Source organism: Jaculus jaculus, chromosome 3 (genome assembly GCF_020740685.1).
Source record: "Jaculus jaculus isolate mJacJac1 chromosome 3, mJacJac1.mat.Y.cur, whole genome shotgun sequence".
NCBI lineage: Eukaryota > Metazoa > Chordata > Mammalia > Rodentia > Dipodidae > Jaculus > Jaculus jaculus.
This window is the reverse complement of record NC_059104.1, coordinates 153188049-153210210: the sequence shown is the minus strand read 5'-3', so window position 1 is coordinate 153210210 and position 22162 is coordinate 153188049. Positions and strand designations below refer to the sequence as shown.

Below are 22162 nucleotides of genomic sequence, written 5' to 3'. Positions count from 1 at the left end.
GACTCTTGGTTAGTAGTTAATGGCCCAAGGTATTGGGGCAAACACACAGGAACCCTTCACAGGAAAACCCAGACTACTTGGTAGGTACCAGGCACCTCGGGAGTTGGGTCAGGGACTGTCTCATGTTGTCTCTAATGAGCGTCTGTCTCCCTGTCAAACAGAGCCTCACTTCTTCAATCCTGTCTCACCTTGCTAAGCCCAGAAAGCCTCACATTCTTCCCCCCCACAGAGGAGGTTTCCATCTTTTCCACTTTTTAGTTCTGTTTGCAACTTATTATGTATGCTTTAGTCTTCTTGGTGAGGCAAGGAGTTATTTAACCCAGCAGTCGAATTGGTCATTTCAAATCATAGTCCATCTTGTCCAAGTCCAAAAATAAAACCTCCTGGTTTGAGAAGGCAAGCAAGGGAAATTGGGTAGAGGAGACTGCGAAAGCGGAGGAGGAGCTTGAGGTCCTCTGATCACCTTCCCTGCTTGTCCTGACACTGGCGGGAATGCCAGCCCCTTCTGTTTGTCTTGATTAAAGCCAGCCTCCACCTTCCCCAGGGCCCCTTGGCCCTTCTGGGGACACAGGCTGCATTCACCATGGGCCTCTCTGCCCAGGCCTGTACACACTTTATGAAAGGCGTTTTCACTTGCATTGAACAGGCTCTGTGTTTGTGTGCGGTGTGTGTGTGTGTGTGAGGGAGAAAATGAATCACTGTAACGTGGGGCAAGGATTCGGGGTGCTGTGTTTGTCCCCTGTAAGTACATAAACACATCAGAACTTACTAAAAAATCCAGGGGCGGGGGCACTGAGACGTCCCACCGTTGGAGCACATTTTCCATACCTCGGACCTCAGAAAGCGCTGGGCTCTGCCCTCTCCCAGTTGTCTCCAAGTCCAAAGGAAAAGTTTGAGGTTTTGCATTTCTGTTTGTGGTCCGGGAAAAGGCTTATGATCTGAGGGCTTGATCCAGTGAAATAACATTGCCTTTATACACATTTGCTTCTCACAGAGGCAGGAGTTGGAAACGACCGTTGTGAAACGTTAAAGATTTTCTGGCAGTGGGAAAGGGATTTTTTTTTTCCCCTTCCTCCCTCCCTGCCGGGGGGAAAAACAGTTCTAACGAGAGTCACTTTGTAGTTTTAGCTCCCATTCAAATACTCCCAGCCCCAGAGGCTGCAGATCCCCCACGAGTCTTGCGCGTGGTCTGCGGGGACTTCGCTGCTCGGCTGGATGCCCCTGGTCCTCACCGCCTGGACCTATGAGTTTGCAGAAGAGTGTCTTCCCCGGTAAGTACAGCATCTTCACGCGTCTCTGGGGACATGTTGGGGGCTGAGCCTTTTGGACATCCTCCCAGAGGGGTGGGGGGGGGTGGGAGAGAATGTTTTCGGCTGCACTGTGCCGCCTGTGTGTGACTGTGTGTGCGCACGTGTGATGCAGGTCTGTCTGTCCTTGCGGGGGGGGAGGGGGGGGCTGGCTGGGGTCCTCTTAATCATGCACCCAGCAGAGGGGAGAAGGGCAGCTCACCAGACTCCCTGAGGGGATGAATGTGTCCCCGCTCCTCTGTGGGAGTTGCTGGCATGGTATCCGATGCAGAGACCCCGCATCTCCCTTTCTGACGGAGGTAGGACAGAAGACAGCTGGGGCGGAACACTAGAGCAGATGGGGACCCCTGAGTCTCGGCTCCCCTGAGCCCAGAGGGGCTGCGGCACCCTGGCTGGAGTCCCTGCCTTCCTCCAGGTACGGCCCATGAGATGAGGTCATTCCTATGACAGCCTCGCGCGTGTGCTCCGGAAACCGAAGCAGCCGGCACGGGGCGCAGGAGGTTAATCCTTCTGCCCAACTGTGAAAGTCGGCACTGGCGAAACTTCCGTTCTGCTTTAACTTTGGCATAGGGAACAAACACATGGTTTTCTTTAAAAGGGAGAACGAGGCAAGTCAAAGGCAAATTCTGACTTTTCTAGCCCCAGGAAGATATGGCTAAAACCCTTGGAATCATGTGGTTAAGTTCCATTGGAACCTCCTCTGAGCCCAGAGGACGGGCAGAGCAGGGTATCTGGGGCGCTGAGGCTCTGGAATTCGGGTTCTAAGAGCATCGGGATACTTCGTCTTTAAGGTGTTCGGTGTTGCTACGTCTCAGTTCCCTCCTTTGCAAAACAGTGACCATAAATTCCTACCTCACCTGGCCGGGTGTGGGTGTGTGTGTGTGGTGGGGGTGGGGGGGGGTCAGCAATCAATGAAATCAAGCTTGCAAAGTGCCCTGGGCAGCGTGTGTGCAATACCGTGACCCTAGTGAGCAGCTTTCCTGGGTGGCCAGGCCTTGGGGATGACAGACAGCTTCAGCGTCCCTCTTTAGCAGGAAGCCGGCCTCCAAGGAGACTGCCTCTCCTGGGAGGTGGACGGCATGGATGTCTTCTTATGCAAGGGAATCTGCCCCAGCAGAGCCTAATGTGGTATGTAGTAGGTACTTGGAATCATTGTCTCAGCTTTCATTTGCTTCCTGTCTCTGCATCGCCTTTGGTGATGTTTCCCTAACAACGGGCTCTGGGGCAGGGATGTGGGAGTGGCAAGTTGCCTGAAAGCAAAGGGGGCAGAGCAGGGCACACAGAAGACTGAACTGTTAGGGTGTCTGCCTGATTTAGCGGCTCCTGTGGGACTTGGCTCCCCTGCTGTGACCAACTATGACACTTGGACTGTCTCTGGGGTCAGGGTATTAATCTCAGGCATGGACCCCAGGCAATGGCAGGAGAAGAACTTGGGAGTGGTCTGTCATGAGCAGCTGTTTGCTACCTGTGGATGTGAAGACCTTTGCCTAGGGCCATAGGTTTCTCTGGGTGATGGCCACTCAGCAAACCTGAGTATCTGGCTTTTTTTCTGAGTTCAGTTGCCCAGAAGATTATTAAGTATATAGCCACCTGTCCAGTTGAATTCCTCCACAGCAGAGTGGTCTTGGATAAGTGTACTGTTGGAGACTCGGAACCAAGATCCCCAAGGATTCGTGTGACTTGGAGGGAATAGCTAGGTCTGCAAGGCTCTGCCTGCGATTGAAAACAGGAGGGCATGGGGCTGGAGCCTTCTGCTGCCCAACTCCCCCCACCTGACCCTTCTCCCAGGGAGGAAGCGCAGCCATATGAGCACTGTGTATGCCTTTGATGGTTGAGAGCTTCCGCGTGTTGCACGGGACACGCATGGGTGTAGCTGGGTATCTTTTAATTCTCCTTCTTTGACCTTCTCCTGATGATTCTATATCTTTCTTCTCTTTTCTTTCATAGAATTTATAATGCTTATTTTATTGTAATTTACATTATTTAAAAACATTAGTCTATTTGGAAAGCTGTGTTAGGAAAGCCAGAAAATAATAGATTTGTGGACATGAATTAATTTGGATATGAAGTAGTAAGCTATAAATACAGAGTAACAGCATAAGTTAAGAACAAACAGGACATAAGTTACAGGCAAATTTTTCCATTGCAGTTTTCCTAAATACAATACATTTGAGTGCAGACTTCATTATATACGCAGATTTTAATGTTTTTATTAATTTTTAAAGCTAGCATAAAAATAATGGGTTTCATTATGGCATTTTCATACATATGTGTCATTATACTTTGTTCTAATTTGTCCCCTGACTTCCATTTATTTTTCACTACACAAAGAGTGAAATTGCTTTCCTAAACACTTGGAATTAATTTTCAGCCCATTACTTGTGGAGAGCATTGATGTTCCAGGCACTGTGCTATGCTCTAGGGGGTCTAAATGCACATGTTAAATAAACAGTGGACACAGAAAACCGTGAAGGCAGAGGGCTACAGGAGGCATCAGTTGGGGAAACCAAACCATCCTAGTCTGGTAGATCAGGGTGGGCTTCTGAGAGGAGGTCCTGTTTGAGCTCCTTTCTGTTAAATCAGTGGCAGGGTCTACGGTGAAGGCATGTGTAAGCAGACAAATTGCTTTAGAGGCTAAGGCAGGATGATCAAGAGTTATAGACCAGCCTGTGTGAAACCTTTGTGGAAGGAGTGATGGTGCATGCCTATTCTCCCAGGATGTGAGGCAGGAGGACTGCTGTGAGTTTGGGAGATCATATCTCAAACAACTACAAGGTCAACAACATAAGCCAGGGACAAGGATGGAGAAAGTAGTCCTAGGCAGACAAGGCTGGATCTCATAGAACAGGATGAGCCAGGAAAACCACTACAGATCTTTAGGCTTAACTCAACCACTTGCAGGAGGAAGAGCTCTCTGGTAGCGCGGCAAGATTCTCTGTGTTACCAGCCAGCTATCTCTGTTCTCAGGCCCAGAGCTAGGGTCGCCCTGGGCAGGGGACACCTCACCCTTTTTCACTGCATGAAGCCAAGGCCCTTGTCTGGCAAGGGAGCCAACTCCAGGCACTGAGAATTTCCTCAGATGGCCAAGGAACAGACTGAGGTTTGAACTACACACATGTACACATGCACATGCATGTGCACGTGCACACACAGAGACTTGTTTGTAGTTGCCTTTACTGGATGTTAGGTAAAAATAGCATCTTAGGGCTGGAGAGATGGCTTAGTGGTTAAGGTATATGCCTGTGAAGCCTAAGGACCCAGGTTCGATTCTCCACGTCTCACATAAGCCAGATGCACAAGGTGGTGCATGCATCTGGAGTTCATTTGCAGTGGCTGGAGGCCCTGGTGAGCCAATTCTCACTCTTTCTCTCTCTCTCTCACTCTGTCTCAAGTAAATAAATAAAATGTTTTTTAAAAATAGCATCTCAGTCCCTACAAAATTCCCAAACCATGAACCTTCAGGAACCTATACAGTTTGTGCCAGGGTTAATTTTTACTATTTCCATATTGACTTTGTAACTTGCATTCAATATTGTCTTTCCAAAATAGGATTGTAAAGTTTTTATTGAAAAGTAGGAAGAACTGTATAACTGTACATGTATTTACTATCTAGACTCAGAAAGAGGTAGAGAAAGAGTGTGTGAGAGAGAGGATAGGTGCACCAGGGCCTCCAGCCACTGCAAACAAACTCCAGATGCATGTGCCTCCATGTGCCTCTGGCTTATGTGGGTACTGGGGAATCGAACTGGAGTCTTTTGGCTTTGCAGGCAAATTCCTGAACTGCTAAGCCATCTTCTCCAGCCCTAAGCTCTCTTTTACTATCGTCCCCTTATTGTGCCTGCCATTCTCATGGTCCTTCTCTTGTTGCATGCATCTATTTTTTTTTTTTTTATTTGAGAGCGACAGACACAGAGAGAAAAACAGATAGAGGGAGACAGAGAGAATGGGCGCGCCAGGGCTTCCAGCCTCTGCAAACGAACTCCAGACGCGTGCGTCCCCTTGTGCATCTGGCTAACGTGGGACCTGGGGAACCGAGCCTCGAACCGGGGTCCTTAGGCTTCACAGGCAAGCGCTTAACCGCTAAGCCATCTCTCCAGCCCTCATCTATTTTTTTGTGTGCGTTTCTGCATGTGCCAGCCATATACTCTGGAATGTGTAGAACTAATTCAAGGTCAAACAATATTTATTTGCCGCTTTTCTTCAAAGTAAGATTTATATGCAGTAAAACACACACATTTTAAGTGCAACATTTAAGGAATTTTGCATAGTATTCAAAATACACAGTGGTATGAGACACATTCCCACTAACATATAGAATACTGGGCTAAGGATAGAATGCTTATCTACCATGCATGAATCTCTGGGTTCAGTCCCCTACCACTGCTTGAACTAGGCATGGTGGCCCATGCCTGTAATCTGAGCTCTTGAGTGATGGAGGCAGGAGGGAGTTCAAGGTTATCCACTGCTACATAGTGAGTTTAAGTTCAGCTCAGGCTAGATGAGATTTTGTTTCAGAAAGAAAGAAAAAGAAAGAAAGAAAGGAAGGAAGGAAGAGAGAAAGAAAAAGATAGAAAGGAAGGAAGGAAGAAAGAAGGAAAATAAGGAGGGAAAGAAGAAAGGATGGAAGAAAGGAAGGATAGAGAAAAGAAAAGAATTGTCATCACCAGGAGCTCTCTTGTGCCCCATCTAATTGCTTTGTTTTTACTGATGGTATGTGTCCCTAACTCCAACAGCCTATTTAAATGTAGTACCTGCTTCAATGTTCCTCAGCCATGGAGAAAGAACCCTTTCCTATGAGGCCTCCAAGTATAGATAGACCTCACAGTAGGTTCAAGTGCAGACTGGGTTCTGGCGTTAAGAGCAGCAACTGGGAAGACAGTAATTAACCAGCAAAAAGGAAGCAAGATGCTGAGAGTGATCTAGGCTGTCACTGGGAGTGGGGTGAGCGTCACAGCTGTGGGTCCTGTCAGTGGTGTGAGGACAGGCCAGGGGAGGGGAGATGGAGCAAAGGACTTCATGGGAACAGAGCCAGGTGTTGAGGAGAAGTGTATGGAGGCTCCATATATACAGCTGTGTCCCCAAGGCCTCCTGAGTGCCACAGTGGGTCCTGGGTAGGTGGCAGGTGTTGAGTATTCTGTGGGGTTACCTTGTGTTTCCTGTTGCAGCCCAGCCTGGCCTGGTTCCTGGATGCCTTAAGTTCTTTTCATGGGGGAGATGCCCACAGAGCAGCAGTGGTGGTGCCAGGGCTGCCAACTGTTCGAACTGCTGTGATGTTGCAAGACAGAGAGGGAGAGGGCCATCAGACGCGGGGCTCCGTGGCTCCGGCACCACTCTGTCCTGTTCTCTCTCTTTCAGAGAGTGGCGTGGCCGAATGGGGTTGATGGAAGCCAAGCTGGTATTTGAGTCACCACTGTGTGCCAGGCAGTGAGACATTCTTCAGGTTTTATACCTATTTATTTGTTTTTATTTTATTAATTTATTAGAGGCAGAAGGAGAGAGAGAGAATGAGAATGGGTGCCTTAGCCACTAAGCCATGTCTCTAGCCCTCTTTAGGTTTTATAAAATCCCATTTATAAATGAGAAATCTGGAGCTCTGGGGGGGAAAGGCTTGTGGCAGATCACACAGTCAGTGAACAGAGGCAGAGAACACAGGCCACTGGACTCCGGGGTCACTTCTGTCTTCACTGTCCATCCTGGTTCTCCTGGCCAGGGGATTTACACTGTGCCTGTCTGCTGATTGCTTAACCATCAGTGTATCTACAATGGCTGTGCGTTTGTCTCCATGTCCACGCATCTGTCTGACCACAGCACCTTTTCCTGCTTTCCTTTAACCTCCCTTCTTCCTTCCTTTTCTCCTCTTTTTCTTTCTCCTCTCATGCCTTCCTGCAATAGCTACTTACCATACACTTTATGCCAGTCTTGTGCTGGATGCCAGGGCTCCATAGAGAAATATGCATTCATGACCTGGGGAATTATTGGCTAAGGCAGACATACATACAGATGACTGAGGTCAGCACGAGGCACTTTGAGAACATTCTCAGGCAGTTCCTAATTTAGCGCCAGAGTTGGGAGGTGGAGTCAGGGAGTGCTTCCTGGAGGAGCCAACTCTGAGGCCAAGCTCCAGAGAGTCTGCTGGGAGGCAGAGGCTGGCCAGCCCCTCTGTGGAAAGGGCGAAGCGAGCCTGCGTGGGGAGGTGGAAGAGGCAAGGAACATCTGTAGGAGACATGCCTGCGACCTTGTGCAGGCGTTTTAACATTTTTACATATTGAATCAGTCCTGTCACGACAATAACAAATTAGGAAAAGAAAGAAGGGTTTCTTCATCTTTCAAACGTTGCTCTCTAATGCGAGGCAGGAGGCAGCGTTCCTCGGATAACTGTGTGGGCAGGAAGACCGGAGGAGTGGGGCCAGTTACCGCCTGGCACGGCTAGGCACGGCCCTCCTTGGATTCCACCCTGCCCAGTCTGTTAACCGTTCCCCAGGGCCCAGCCCTGGTGTGGGACGTCAGCTGTGCCCCTCGCCTTGGAGCAGGAGGGACCCAGGAGGGTACCAGTCGCCGCTAGTGCCTCGCTGGGTGGAACAGCTCCCCGGCTCCTCACCTGGTGTGTCAGCCATCAGTACCTGGCTTTCTCCTGCTGCCAGGTGGAGAGGCTGGCGGGGGTGCTGGTGCTCGGTCTTAAAATAGCACTACCCAGGCTCAGACCACACCCGCCGCCAGCTTTGTGTTAACCCTTTCTAAGCCAGTCCTTGGAGGGAGGCATTGGGGCAGACAGGGATGCCCGGCCTCTCGGTTTGGCCATGCCTACCTAGTCCGCTCTTGTTGCAAGGACAGGACCGCGCAGGCTTTGTTGTCAGATCACACTGGGTCTCGTCCTTCCCCTGGGCTCCGGCCCCTCCTTGCCCTCAAGCAGGAACTGTGGCCCAGCCCAGAGGCTAGGTACTGGGTTGACTGAGCTCAGCACTGCTCTGGGCTGCAGCAAATTCTGCACAGTGAATGATGCTGTCATCGTCCCCAAGGTTCGGCATCACTGAGAGTTCTTCCTTTGAGGACAAAGCTGTGAATTAAACCCAGGGATTCTGCTGGTCCAACCCCAAAAGCTATTCCTGGTCTTGAAACTAAACTCCATTTTCCCCTTTCAGAGAACGTTACCCAGTCCGAGGCCTAGGAGTGAAGTGTGAGTTACGTTTGCAAGTGCCGTTTAAACCTGAGTCTAATCACGTGAACTGGATGAAGGGAACTTCTGTAAGAGTCTTTTGTAAGTGCTAAAACACAAACAAATGCAGAAAGTCATTCTGTGGCACCACTCATTTATTTATTCATTCAGCTATTCATTGACTCATTCAGTAAATGTTTATTGGATCCTTATGTGGGCCATGCATATTGTGGGAGCCCCACATGAAAAGGCCAGTGAGGACCCTGTCTGGGTTCTCATACTCTGGATGGGGTGGAAGATCCAAACAGGCTATTAGGGCACCCTCCCCTCCAATGGTGGCAAGGTCCCTGGAGGAACTACACAAGGATGAGCTGCTGGGACTACAGGGGCTGGCTGAGGCTGGGTGGAAGGGATAGGCTGCATAGTTAGGATGTTGGAGCATGAAGGAGAAACCTTGGGAGAGGGAGCTGCCACAGCAACATGAACTGGGCTTGTTGGAGAAGCAGCACACAGGCCGAGGAGACTAGACTGCACGGACAGGCAATGGTTCTAGATTCAGGGGAAGTTCCACGATGGCAGAAGAAGCTTTCACCGTTCTAGAGACAGAGAGATACCATCACCAGCACCACAAGGCAAGCACATGTCAGGACCCTCAGGCAGAACTCAAGCACTCTGCATACCTTAGACTGGAATCCAGATCCACCCCCAAACACACCTTAGGGCTGGACCCTGGGATCCGCCCATGGTGACACCACTTCCAGGCAGGCAGCTGGACATCCGAGAAGTTTTATCAAAATTCTGTTGACTCTGTTGGGGGACATCCATTCAAACTACCACAGATTTTTTAGGAAGCAATGCAAAGCTTTTGAGAGCATGTCTAGGCACAACACAGGGCATCTTGAGGCAATAAACAAGTTCTCCTACAATGCACCGTAATAGTGACCCCATGCATTTGTCAAAACCCATAGAACTATACCATACAACATGGCTGACATACACCGTGTCAGCCATGAATGCTAGTTAATAATCACGAACGCAAGCTTTATAAGTTGTAAAATGTAACATGCATATAATAGAGAAAATCATGTGTGAAAAACTATCTATGGGAACCTGTAGTACCTGTGCAATTTTTCTTTTCTTTTATTTATATATTTACTTATTTGAGAGAGAGAGAGAGAATGGGCACACCGCAACAGGGCCTCTAGCCACTGTAAACAAATTCCTGATGCATGCACCACCTTGTACATCTGGCTTACATAACTACTGAGGAATTGAACCCGGGTCCTTAGAGTTCATAGGCAAGTACCTTATCCACTAAGCCATCTCTCCAGCCCTCTGTTCATTTTTTCTATAAACATAAAACCACTCTGAAAAAATACTTTTAAAATATTTTATTTATTTATTTATGAGAGATACAGGCAGAGAGAGAGGAATACAGGTGTGCCAGTGCCTACAGCCTCTGAAAACCAACTCCACACACATGTGCCACTTTGTGCATCTGGCTTTATGTGGGTACTGGGTAATCAAACCCGGGTCCTTAGGCTTTCAGGCAAATGCCTACTCTTAAGCCATCTCTCCAGCCCTATTATTATTATTATTATTATTATTATTATTTTTATTTTTGCTAGTGGTAGCTCATGGGGAAGCTGAGGCAAGAGGATTGCCATGAGTTTGAGGCTTAACTGGGCTCTAGTTTGAGACTCAGGCTGGCCTAGAACTCACTCTATAGCCCAGGATGGCCTCAAATTCACAATGTTCCTCCTACTTTAGCCTTCTGAGTGCTGGGATTATAAGGCTGAACCACCATACTCAGCTTTAAATTTTTTTATTATTTTTTTCTTCACATGCATTTATTTATGTATTTTAAATATTATTTATTATGCATTTGCAGAGAAAGACAGACAGGGAGAGAGGCAGGGAGAGAAAGAGCAGGGAGAGAGCAAGCGAGCACATGGGCATACCGGGGCATCTTGTTGTAACTCCAGATGCATGTGCCACTTTGTGCATCTGGCTTAACAGTTACTGGAGAATCAAACCTGGGCTTATATGCTTTCCAAGCAAGTACCTTTAACTGCTGAACTGTTTTCCCATCCTTCAAGGCATTTCTTCACCTCCCTGTGATAATGCACCCAGCCAGCAAAATGGGCAAGGCGGAAGGACCCAGGAGTCCTGGCTTCAAGAGCCCATGGTCTTCACTCTTTGATACTTGGAGCTTTTGCTCTGGTCAGTTGGATCTCATGGACAATGATGGAACTTTGGGGAAGAAGTAGGCTTCATTAGTGAGAAATCAAGAGTACTGTTTGATAGCGTCACTTCTGTCTTGTTAATTTTTACTTAAATCACAGTGAACTTGAGACTCAGTCATCATAGACTTTTTGTTTTGTTTTTTTTTAAATTTTTTAATTTATTTGCAAGGAGAGAGAGAGAGAGAAGAGAGAGATGGAGAAGAGAGACAGAGAGAGAATGGGTATGCCAGGGCCTGTAGCCACTGCAAACGAACTCCAGACACACGTGCCCCTTGTGCATCTAGCTTACATGGGTCCTGGGGAATTGAACCTGGGTCCTTTGGCTTCCCAGGGAATGCCTTAACTGCTAAGCCATCTCTCCAGCCTTTTTTTTTTTTTTTTAAAAAGATAAGGTCTCACTCTAACCCAGGCCGACCTAGAATTCACCATGTAGTCCCAGGGTGATCTTGAACTCACAGCAGTCCTCCTATCTCTGCCTCCCAAGTGCTGAGATTAAAGACGTGTGCCACCATGCCCAGCTGGCATTTGGTTTTGTTTGATTTTGTATTTACTTCTATTTATTTACCTGTCGTGCTAATGTTTGAACCTAGAGCCCTGTGCATGCTAGGCAAGTGCTTACCACTGAGCCACATCCTGAGCCATGATGATGTTACTTCTGAAACACCAATTAGATCCCAGACAAAGCTGGTAATGGTTGGGAAAATGTTTGCCGTTAAGGGACTTGCAGAGTAGTTCACACGAATCTGGAGCTGGGATGTACGCATGGCATGCACACATGTGGCAGTGGGTTAAAGGCTTGGTACATCTGCACAGTGCATTGGGAACAGATTAAACTTTAAAAAGACGAGTTCCAAGAATAGGCAAGCCAGGTGGAGCCCAGCATGGCTCTGGGGAAGAAGCAAGAATTTTCATTTGAAGCTGAGGCCTGTACTGTGAATCTGCACTCATTGTGGGCTCTGGGAGGAGGTGAAAAGAGGTGAGGAAGCCCAAGGTAGAGTGCAGGGACCAAGGGCTCCTAACCCCACAACTTTGCGCATGCTCTTCCTGGACAAGCAGCTAAATGCTGAAGGCCTGATGTCAACATTCTCAGTAAGTTGTCGGTGCCAGCTTGTTAGGAAACTTATTATCTCCCTTGCATGGAATCACATTTCTTGTTGAAATTAGTTTGGTTATATTCTGCATGTGATAATGCAATATGATTATAAACCCAAATTTCTCTAAATTTTAAAAGAATGCTAGATGGCTTGGTGTCTATGCCTCTGCTAAGCTCTGGAAGACTGGGGAGCCTCTGGTGTTCATTTCATAGACATGAAAACTGAGGTGGGAAGGAGGAGAGAGCTCCCCATGCCTGCAGAGCTGGCTGGCGCAGAAGCTGTGGCCTCAGCACCGCTCTCACTGTAAGCCTCTTGTCTTGGCTTCTGTTTGATCCGAGTAGGAGATGGTTCTTGTACTAGTTGCTTTCTTGATGCTCTGGCAAAATACCTGACAAAGACTACTTGAAGAAGGGAGGGTTGTTTGGCTCACAGTTTGAGGGGATACCATCCACAACGCTGGGAGCTCGAGGCTGCGGCTCACGTGGCTTCCAGAGTCAGGAAGCTCAGCGGGTTGACAGCGGTGCTCGGCTCACATGGTGTCCACAGACAGGAAGCTCAGAGGGATGAGGCTGGCGCTGGGTTTACTTTCTTCTTTATTTAATTCAATTCAGGGCCCCCATGCAGGAAGTCATTCTCCTTCAGTTATTTGCTATTAGGTTAAAACTTGACTAGACACATGGCTTAGTGGTCAAAGGTGCTTGTTAGCACAGTCTGATTCCCCAGTACCCACGTAAAGCCAGGCTCACAAAGTGACACATGTGTCTGGGGTTTGTCTGTGGTAGCAGAAGGTCTTGGCACACCATGCTGCTCATACACACGCTGTCATGTGTATATGTAAGTATGTATACACACAGCCAGTCAGGAACTCTCAGGGTCAACAGGTGAGCAGCCTTCCCTCAGGACACCCTCCTCTTGCCACCTCTCCTGAGCCATCATCCGTGGCCAAGGCCGAGGGCTCAGGCCTCTCACTGCCACACAGCACCTCTGAATCCCAAGGAGCAAGTTACTTATTCTCCGAGCTTTGGACTTTTCAGCTGGGAGATGGGTCTAAGCACAGAACCTGCTTCATCGTGTTGTAGACATGCACAAATCAAATGGCTTATCTGTCAGAGACCTAATATAAGGAGAACTATCTAAAAGAATAGCAGCTGTCCTTATATAGTTGAGAATTGAGGCATGTGTGCATACATGTATGCATGCATGTATGACACATACACACACGAGTATAGCAGAGAGAATCCTGAGGAAGTTTTCATGTGAATAAAAAAGTACAGTAACAGTGAAAAGAGAACATGCTTCTTTCCCACGTCACACGTGTGCAGGACAATGAGCAGATGCCTCCTCTCACCTCATTTATGGGCAGGGCGGAAGGCTCCTCTTCTGTAAAAGGGAGCTTGAGGAGTTTCCATCTTGGGGTGCAGAGCACCGTGTTTGGATAGGGGTTGGGCCAGGGTCCTGAGACAGTTCACCTGAGCGACAGAGAATGGCTCATCTGAAAAGAGAAGGCGAGGTGGGGCGTGGAGCCGTGCTCAGGCAATGGAGACCGCGTAGACCTGGAGCAGGAGGGGCACAGTAGCCTCCCGGCCTTTCTGCCAGCAGGGGACAGCCATGGCGAGGGATGTCCATTGGAGCCCCAGACACACAGGAAACTTGAAAGGAGGCCGTAGGTGTGCACAAAGCAGGCAGTGCTGCCTGGCACCCCCGTCCTTAGCGCTTCAGAAATTCCTGCCTCACAATGGGGTACTGTCCCTGTGCCTGCCAACAGAGACAGCCTTATTTGCAGAATGCCCTCCTGGCACCTCCCTTGTGGCCACCCTGGCTCCCCATCAGTGGCCAGACTTTCAGGGCCTTGCATGGAATGTCAGGGGCATCCCCCAGGTTGCACCCACACCCTCCTTAAAACACCCAGAGCCTGAGACATTTGGTGGAAATCATCAGAAGACACACAGTTCTTCACCAGAGAGGCTGCATAAGGTCCCAGCCTGGCACATGGAGGCTGTGCTTAGGAGAGGTGTGTGGGATGATCTGGGGGTGCAGATGGGTTAGATGTCACCCTGAGATCAGGCTCCCCAATGGGACAGATGGGCAAAAGACATGCTGGATATTAGATAGTAAGTGCTGTGGGACACACAGAAAGGTCCCATTCTTGAAAGTGTGGCTCTCAATGTGCTCCATGTGACTTGGGTCATTGGCGTTGAACTGGAGCATGCTCAGAATCACCTGGAGCACCCATGGGCCCCTGGCGTGCTTGCCTAGCCTCTGGGAGGGCAGGACCAAGGCCTGATGTTTCCTTCCGTCAGCTTTTCTTTGAAGGACTGTCTGTCACAGAGGAGAGAGCCTGGGCTGCAGAATCAGGTGGATGTTGAGTAAACTCCTGACTTCATAGCTTGCTACCTGGTGCCCTTGGGGATATTGCTTGGCTTCGCTGAGTGAATGATGAGACCCACTCAAGGACACCGAGCATAGGACAGGGTGAAATAAATGGTGCTCAATGAACTCTGAAGCCATGACTTGGTTCATCCGTAATGTGGTTACAATAGTTCTTGGGTTGTGTGTGTTTTTGACATTTTTTCCTCGTGTGTTTGGTTTCTGTGGTGCTGAGGAACAACTCCAAAGTCTCACACATGGTAAGCAAGTGCTCTACCACTGAGCTACACCCTCAGCCCTTTAAAAATGTGACATTGAGGCAAGGTCTGGATAAGTTGCCTAAGCTGGCTTTGAACCCATGATTCTCCCACTTTAGCCTCCTGAGTAGCTGGGATCAAAGGTATATGGCCGCCAGGCCTGGTATGCAATGGAAAGTCCCCAGCACTTACCTATCTTTATCCCTTTGCCTCACAGTCCTATTTCTGCTGTGTGTGGACATCAGCACCAAAGTGGGCTCTTCACTGGGCTCGGTCTCTGGAAGGCTTTCTTCTGAGATGCTTCCTTCCAGCCCAGATGGTGGACTTGTTCTGAGGCTCAGCCTCCCAGCCCTGGCCAGTCCCTGTTTGGATCAGGCCTTTTCACGTGGAGAAGTCAGATGGCTCTGGCTGGGAGATTTTGAGCAAATCTGTGCCAGGTTGGACACACTTACCGTGAGTCACCTGTCCAGAGCAGGTGGTGAGGTGCCATGTGACACAGCATCCCATCCGTCCAAGCTGGGAGGCGACTTAGTGGCCATTCTTAATATGAGAACGGAGTGTGTTTTCCACGCAGTCCGATCCAGACCCAGAGCCTAGGAAGTCTAGAGTACGTGGTCTGTGGTCCCTGCTGGGAAGATGGGGAGAGAAGCAAGGGAGGTGACATCTTGAGGGACTGTTTGAGGTTGTCGCTGCATACCAGGTGAGTGCAAGTCCCTCAGTCAGCACACGGGTCTGGTGGCTGTTTTCTGCCAGAGGAAGCTGGCCTTCCTGGATCAAGCCAAGTGACTCTTGGTTGCTAGGGCCTGCTAGTGGAGATGACCATTGCTGTCAGGGAAGGAACTGAAGCAAGAGTCACTGGGCATGGGCCCCTGTGTCACTGTGCTGAACAGTGGGGACAGGAAGCTGTGGCTTCCTCAAATGGGTGGGTGGGCAGACACCGTGGCTGTGGTTTTGCAGGGTGAGTGCCTGGCCCTGGGACTTGTGCCTTCGAAAGCCTCGTGTCCCTGCCGAGGGCATGGGAGCAGATGAGACAGAAAAGGAGGCTGAGAAGCCGCTCCCTTCGCCCTGGCCAGATGGGTACCGTGAGTGGGCATCTTTGATGCATTTGATAGTGAGAAGAGTGCTTGCCTTGCCTGTCAGTCCCTCCCCTGACTTTAGACAGGTTTCTGCTCGGGTTGTGAGCTCCTTCTGTGCCGTGGTTGGTATTCCTTCGCTTCCTCTTGACGGGGAATAGAAGCAAGTTCCCTGAGGTCACAAGGGAGGATCTATCTCTCTTTTTCCCTTGAAGGGCAAAGTCATCGCTTTCAGCCTGAGCTTCCCCAAAGTGACAACTGTGTGAAATAAGGCCAGCTGGAGTCACGCCAGCTCCCTGGAAGGAGAAGAGGGTTGGTCCTCTTCCTCCCCTCTGTCCTTTTCTGTACCACAGTTCCTTGGTGCCCGACACTCTGACCCTAGCCAAGGCTCCTCCCTTGCCCACGAGCTGGTGTCTTCCCCCGTGTTTATTTGTGATCCGTCTCCGATGAAAGAAAGTCCCTACTATTCATTCATTCCACAATGGCATTTTATTTCCCAAACTTCTCCCCGGCACTCTGCACACCCCAGGGCCTGTAGCTACTGTACCTCACTGTAGCTGCAGAGCAGAGCTCAGCCATCCAAGGAACAGGATTCGCTTGATAGAAAGGGGTGAGTTCAGGGCCTGGAGCCCAGCCTCTGACTCCAGATATCATGCTCTGAGACACAGCAACTGCCCTGAGACACAGCAGGCCATGTGTTTTGGTGTGTGTGTATGTGTGTGTGTGTGTGTGTGTGTGATGTGTGCATGTGTGCATGTAGCAGCCAGGGGAGGGCACTGACCTCCTCTTCTCTCAGCTCTGTGGCCCCCTCAGCAATAGTGTTACAGGTGTTACAGGCAGCCACTCCCATGTCTGACGTTTTCCATGGACGCTGGGGCTCAAATGCTATTACCCATTGCACCATCTTCCCGGTCATATCCACAGGGCTAAAAAAAAAATTTTTTTTTAAATTGCATAACAATTCTTCAAAGCAGTACTTTTATTCCTTTTTATTTTCAGCTTGAATTTTTTTCTTCTTCATCTGTTTTTATTTCTTTTTTCTTCATTTGGTTTTGTTTTTCAAGGTAGAGTCTCACTCTAGCCAAGGCTTACCTCCTGGAACTCACTATGGAGTCTCAGGGTGGCCTCGAACTCTTGGTGATCCTCCCACCTCTGCCTCTTGAGTGCTGGGATTAAAGGCGTGTGCCACTACACCCAAGTTCTAGTTTGATTTTTAAAAATATTTTATTTATTAGTTATGAACACATGAACTCCACATGCATGTTTTACTTGTGTCTGACTTTATGTGGGTACTGGGGAATTGAACCTATACTGACAGATTTTGCAAGCAAGCACCCTTAGTTGCTGAGCCATCTCTCCAGCCCCTCTTTTCTTTTTAAAAAACATTTATTTATTTACACGTGTGCACGTGTGTATGGGCTTGTCACCACCTTTTGTCACTGAGAACAAATGCCAGATGCTTGTGCTACTTTTTGTGTCTGGCTTGGGAACTGAACCCCAGGCTGACCCACGGAGCCATCTTCCTAATCCCTCAGTCTTTTCATCCACAAGCCATTTCAGAATTAGAGTATTCCAGGAATAGGTTTATTTAAACAGTTGAGGCATAATTATTTTAGCAAAAATCAGGCAAGAAACTTGCGACCTTCTTGTCAGTCCTTCCTGTCTTTTCCAGATCCCAACCTTCTGGGTTCAAGAGCGTGGGAAAGTGAGGGTACTTTGAATTGAACCCACTTATAGCACAGAGGGGCTTTATTCATGAGGGAACCCCCAGATTCTGACACCTGCTCACCTGAACTGGCTATGAGGCCCTGCCTGCCACCCCCAGGGTACCACTGCCACTAACTGATCTTCTTGGACCCCAGTGCAGAAGGTCTCATTGCCTGCGAGCCTCGTTCAGCTTCCAAGCCTCCGCTCATGGGTGAGGTCCTTGGGGAGATACACCAGTCACTTCAACTGTGGCCTGTCATTCAAGCATTTATACAAACTTCTTCTCTCTGGGAATAGCATCCACTTGTACATCAGTGGTCCTCTGGAGGCTGTAAAGAACCATGTCTTTATTCTGTACAACATAAATACCTGAATCACAGTGAATTTCAGAACATTAACAGTAACTTCAGCAGGAGCAAGACTTTTCTTACATCTGCATTGCCCATTCGAGTTTGAACTACATTTTACATGTTCTTTATTTATTTGTGTTTTTTCCATGTGAGTGTGGCGTGAGGGTACGTCTGAGTGTGGGTGCTTGTGTGTGTGCACATGTGTGTGGTAAACAGAGGTTGATGGCAGGTGTGGTTCTTGTCACTCTTCACTTTATTTTTCGAGACAAGGGTCTTCCTTCCACTGAACCCAGAGCTTGCCAACCCAGCTAGACTGTCTAAACAGTGGGCCCCAGGCATCCTCTTGTCTTGGCCTCGCCAGCACTAAGATTACAAGTGGGTGCTACCATGCCCAGCATTTTATATGGGTGCCAGGGATCCCAAATTAGGTGCTTCTGCGGCACGCACTTTACCAGCTGAGCCACCTCCCAGCCCTTCCATACAAGATGCTTTTCATACAAAAACATGACTCATGCTCTGGTACATGGCGACAAATATCCACGGGCATTAAACATAAACAACTGGGGCTGGAGAGATGGCTTAGAAGTTAAGGTACTTGCCTGAAAAGCCAAAGGACCCAGGTTCAATTCCCCAGGACCCATGTAAGCCAGATGTACAAGGTGGTGCATGCATCTGGAGATTGTTTGCAGTGACTGGCTAGATGCCCTGGTGTGCCCATTCTCTCACTCAGTTTCTCTTTCTCCCCCTCTCTGTCTCTCTCGCTCTCAAATAACTAAATATAAAAATAAAAAGTAAACAAGTAGCACCTCTAAGAGGGAAGGCAGCTTTGACTTGGGAATGAACTCCAAGCTTTCTTTGGATTTTTATCGGAACCAGGATCCACCAGTGTCAATTTTGTAACTGGACGAGGTTGCCTGGTATCTGCCATAAGCATGCAGAGGGCCCTGCCTGAGAGAGCTCAGAGCAGATGGGGGTGCTGAGCACAGCCTGTGTGTGAGCTGGCCTCCCGGGGGTGAGGGGCAGGGCTGTTGGGAGCCGCGGGGCCTGCCACACGGGCAGATGGTAAAGGACGGGAGCGGATGGAAGCAGCTTCTCAGCTGCGAGTCCCTCTCGACGGTGAGCAAGCTGTCTATGGAGGTCCGTGCAGAGTGGGAGTCTGCCTAAGTCTTACGCCATGGGACCAGAGGCACTTATGTAATGGACATTCGTGTGAGGCCAGTCACCATGATCGTCAGTCAGCAGAGCCACGGGCACTCCTCTCTGCTGGCATGCAGGGGGCCAGCATGCCCTTCCTCTGCCCAAGGCTTCTCTTACCTGGCCAGGCTAACTGTGAGTATGTAGGAGCCCTCACATTTCAAACGCTTTGCATGTAGAAAAGCCCAGAGCGGGATTGAGGAGATGGCTCAGTGCGTAAAGTGCTTGCTGAGCAAACATGGGGACCTGAGTTCCCTCTTCAGAACCCGTGTGAAAAGAAGTCATGCTAGAGCCGGGCGTGGTGACGCACACCTTTAATCCCAGCACTTGGTAGGCAGAGGTAGGAGGATTGCCGTGAGTTCAAAGCCACCCTGAGACTACATCCAAGTCAGCTTGGGCTAGAGTGAGACTCTACCTCAAAAAAAACCAAAAATGTCACACTAGAGAGGTGAGGTGAGACAGGTATGTCTCTAGGGCTTGCTGGCCAGGAACTCTACCCTAATTAGACAAGTTCCAGGCCAGTGAGAGACCTTCTCCCCTGAGGATGGCATTCAAGGCTATCCACTCAAGGTTGTCCTCTGGCCACCACATGCATGTGAACACATGTACAATGCACTTGCGCATACACCCGCACTCTCATATATGAACACACACACAGAGAAGCCCAGCAGGGACCCATTCATGTCAGCAAATGCTATGAGACTCAAGGATGCATGGGGAGGATCAGAGAAGCCAGTGTGTCACACAGGAACCTTCTGGGAGCATCAAAGAAAACTTCAAGCTAGTGGATTTCTAACATGACTAGCAAATAGATTAGAAATCAGTGAGTTGGTTGAGATTTTTTTTTTTTTAAGGTAGTGTCTCTCTCTAGCCCAGGCTGAACTGGAAGTCATCCAGTAGTATCAGGGTGGCCTTGAACTCACTGTGATCCTCTTACCTCTGCCTCCCAAGTGCTGAGATTAAAGGCATGTGCCACCACGCCTGGCTCATTTTTTAAATATAAAAATAATAGGACCAAAATTATTAGTTTATTTTTAAAAAATACTTTTATTTTACTTATTTATTTGAGAGAGAGAGAGAGGGAGAGAATGGGTGTATCAGGGCCTCTAGCCACTGCAAACAAACTCCAGATGCACGTGCCACCTTGTACATCTGGCTTATGTAAGTCCTGGGGAATCAATCCTGTGTCCTTTGGCTTTGCAGGCAAGCTCCTTAACTGCCAAGCCATCTCTCCAGCCCACGTTCTTTTTTGGTCATTCCTTTTTGTTGCTGTTGCTGCTGTTGGGATAGGATCTCGCTCTAGCCCAGGCTCCCCAGGAATTCACTACATAGACCCAGGCTGGCCTCGAAGTCATGGCGCTCCTCCTACCTCAGCCTTCGGAGTGCTGGGCTGCACTAGGTTCTTATATCATCTTTTATATGAACTGTTGTTTTTGTTTTGTTTATAGTTTTTTTTCATGTTTTTCAAGGTAGGGTCTCACTGTAGCCTAGCCTAACCTGAAATTCACTATGTAGTCGCAGGGTGGCCTTGAACTCACAGCAATCCTCCTACCTCTGCCTCCTGAGTGCTGGGATTAAAGATGTGCTTTTTCATGTTTTTACTTTATTACACCATAGTAAGGGCTTTGCTTCATGGCAGTTTTGTTTTAGCTTTCTATGTTTATTTTCATAGTTGTAAACATTTATATACATATATATCTTACGTATATTTAAGTGGTATGTACCAGGGTGTGGAATGTAAGTCTATACTTTGAATGAGGATCCCAGAAGCTTAAAATGCAGCACTCTGGACCATCAGGTAGGATGGTGGGGGCACAGGTCCCATGGAGTCTGACTTCTCTCTGGACACAGTGGCCTTCTCTGCTGTCCAAGACAGGGCCCTCACCCCAGCCAGCTGTGAGTGCCTCTCTTTGTCAGTTCTTACTTCTCCTAAATGGATTAGTAGAGCTATGAGCCATCGTAAGTAAGGGTTGGGGAAGATGAGCATGCCTGGCTTCTCCTTCCTTCTCTTCATCCTCAAAGAATGGCTATGGCCAAGTCCAGTCAAGCCACCAAGGTCAGACAATAGTGGCAGCAGTTGCTGAAGGAGGCAGGGGACTGTCACATTTACCCAGGCAATATCTAGGCAAGAGCTTCCCTCATATCGAACTAACTGCCAAAAATGGATACTAAAATGTATGTGTGTGGGGGGGGGCAGGTAACACTTCAGTGCCACTGTGTGTATGTAATAGCTCACAGTTCACTGAAAAAAATCAGTTACTTTATACATGATCTTACAAAGTCAACCTTTATAAACACCATCAAGAGGCTGGGAAGATTGCTCAGTGGTTAGAGGTGCTTGCTTGCAAAGCCTACAGGCCTGGGTTTATTTTCCTAGTGCCCACATAAAGCCAGATGCACAGAGTGGCACATGTGTCTGGACTTTGGTTGCAGTGGTAGGAGGCCCTGTCATACCCATTCATTTTTTCTCTCTCTCTCTCTCTCTCTCTCCTCCTCTGTGTGTGTGGGTGTGTGTGTCTTGTCTATATCTCAAATAAATAAATAAATATAAAAACTAAACAAATGCCATCAAATGAATGTCTATGACATATCTTGTGGCCACCATGCAACTAAGCTGAAATTTTCCAACAAAAATATTCAAACTGGGAAAATTGCCCCCACGAGATAGACAGTGACATAGGTCGTGTTCTAATGAGTGGAGATTAAACTGGAGATCAGAGCTGCATTTACAGACCACTTCTAAAGCAACAGCAGCTGAAACTAGGCAGATGGACCAGTCAGAAAGTACTTGCCATGAAAACAAGAGGAGCAGAGTTCTGATCCCCAGAACCCATGCAAATGCTAGGCTGTAATCCCAGCCCTTGGAAAGTGGAGACTGGGATACCTGTGCAAGCCCACCCACCGGACTAGCTGAAATGGTGAGCTAGTTCCATGAGAAACCTGAACCTGTCTCAAAAAATAAAGTGTGGGGGGGGGGGGGCTCTGGAGAGATGGCTTAGCAGTTAAGGCTCTTACCTACAAAGCCAAAGGACCTTGGTTTGATTCCCCAGTATCCAGGTAAACCAGGTGCACAAGGGGATGCAAGTGTCTGGAGTTTATTCGTAGTGGCTGGAAGCCCTGGCACACACATTCTCTCTTTCTCTCTCTCTTTCCCTCTTTCAAATAAATAAATAAAAATAAAACAAAAATAAGGTGGAGAGCAACAATCTGACTGTAAGACACATGCACCCCCCACAGGTTCCCCACATACTACAAAATAAGAGCCCAGTAGTAAGAGGACGTGGGCGGCAGCTCAATGGCAGAGTGCTTGACTAGCAAGCAAGAGGACCAGGGTTCAACGCAAAAATGAAAGCAAACAAACCAAGAAAAAAGCCAGAACATCAACACTCAAGATTCATGGGTTATGGCTAAGGA

At 48.6% G+C, this 22162-nt stretch overlaps 1 protein-coding gene across 1 annotated transcript in view; it reads left to right on the top strand.

Moving 5' to 3' along the window:
- The first annotated feature begins 1062 nt into the window (after positions 1-1062).
- The window catches only part of Il16 (interleukin 16), a 123608-nt gene continuing 102508 nt past the window's right edge, over positions 1063-22162 (top strand). Inside the window, exon 1 of the mRNA XM_004658240.2 lies at positions 1063-1271. Coding sequence (XP_004658297.2) covers positions 1244-1271 — 28 coding nt within the window. The 5' untranslated portion in view covers positions 1063-1243. The remainder of the gene's footprint in view (positions 1272-22162) is intronic.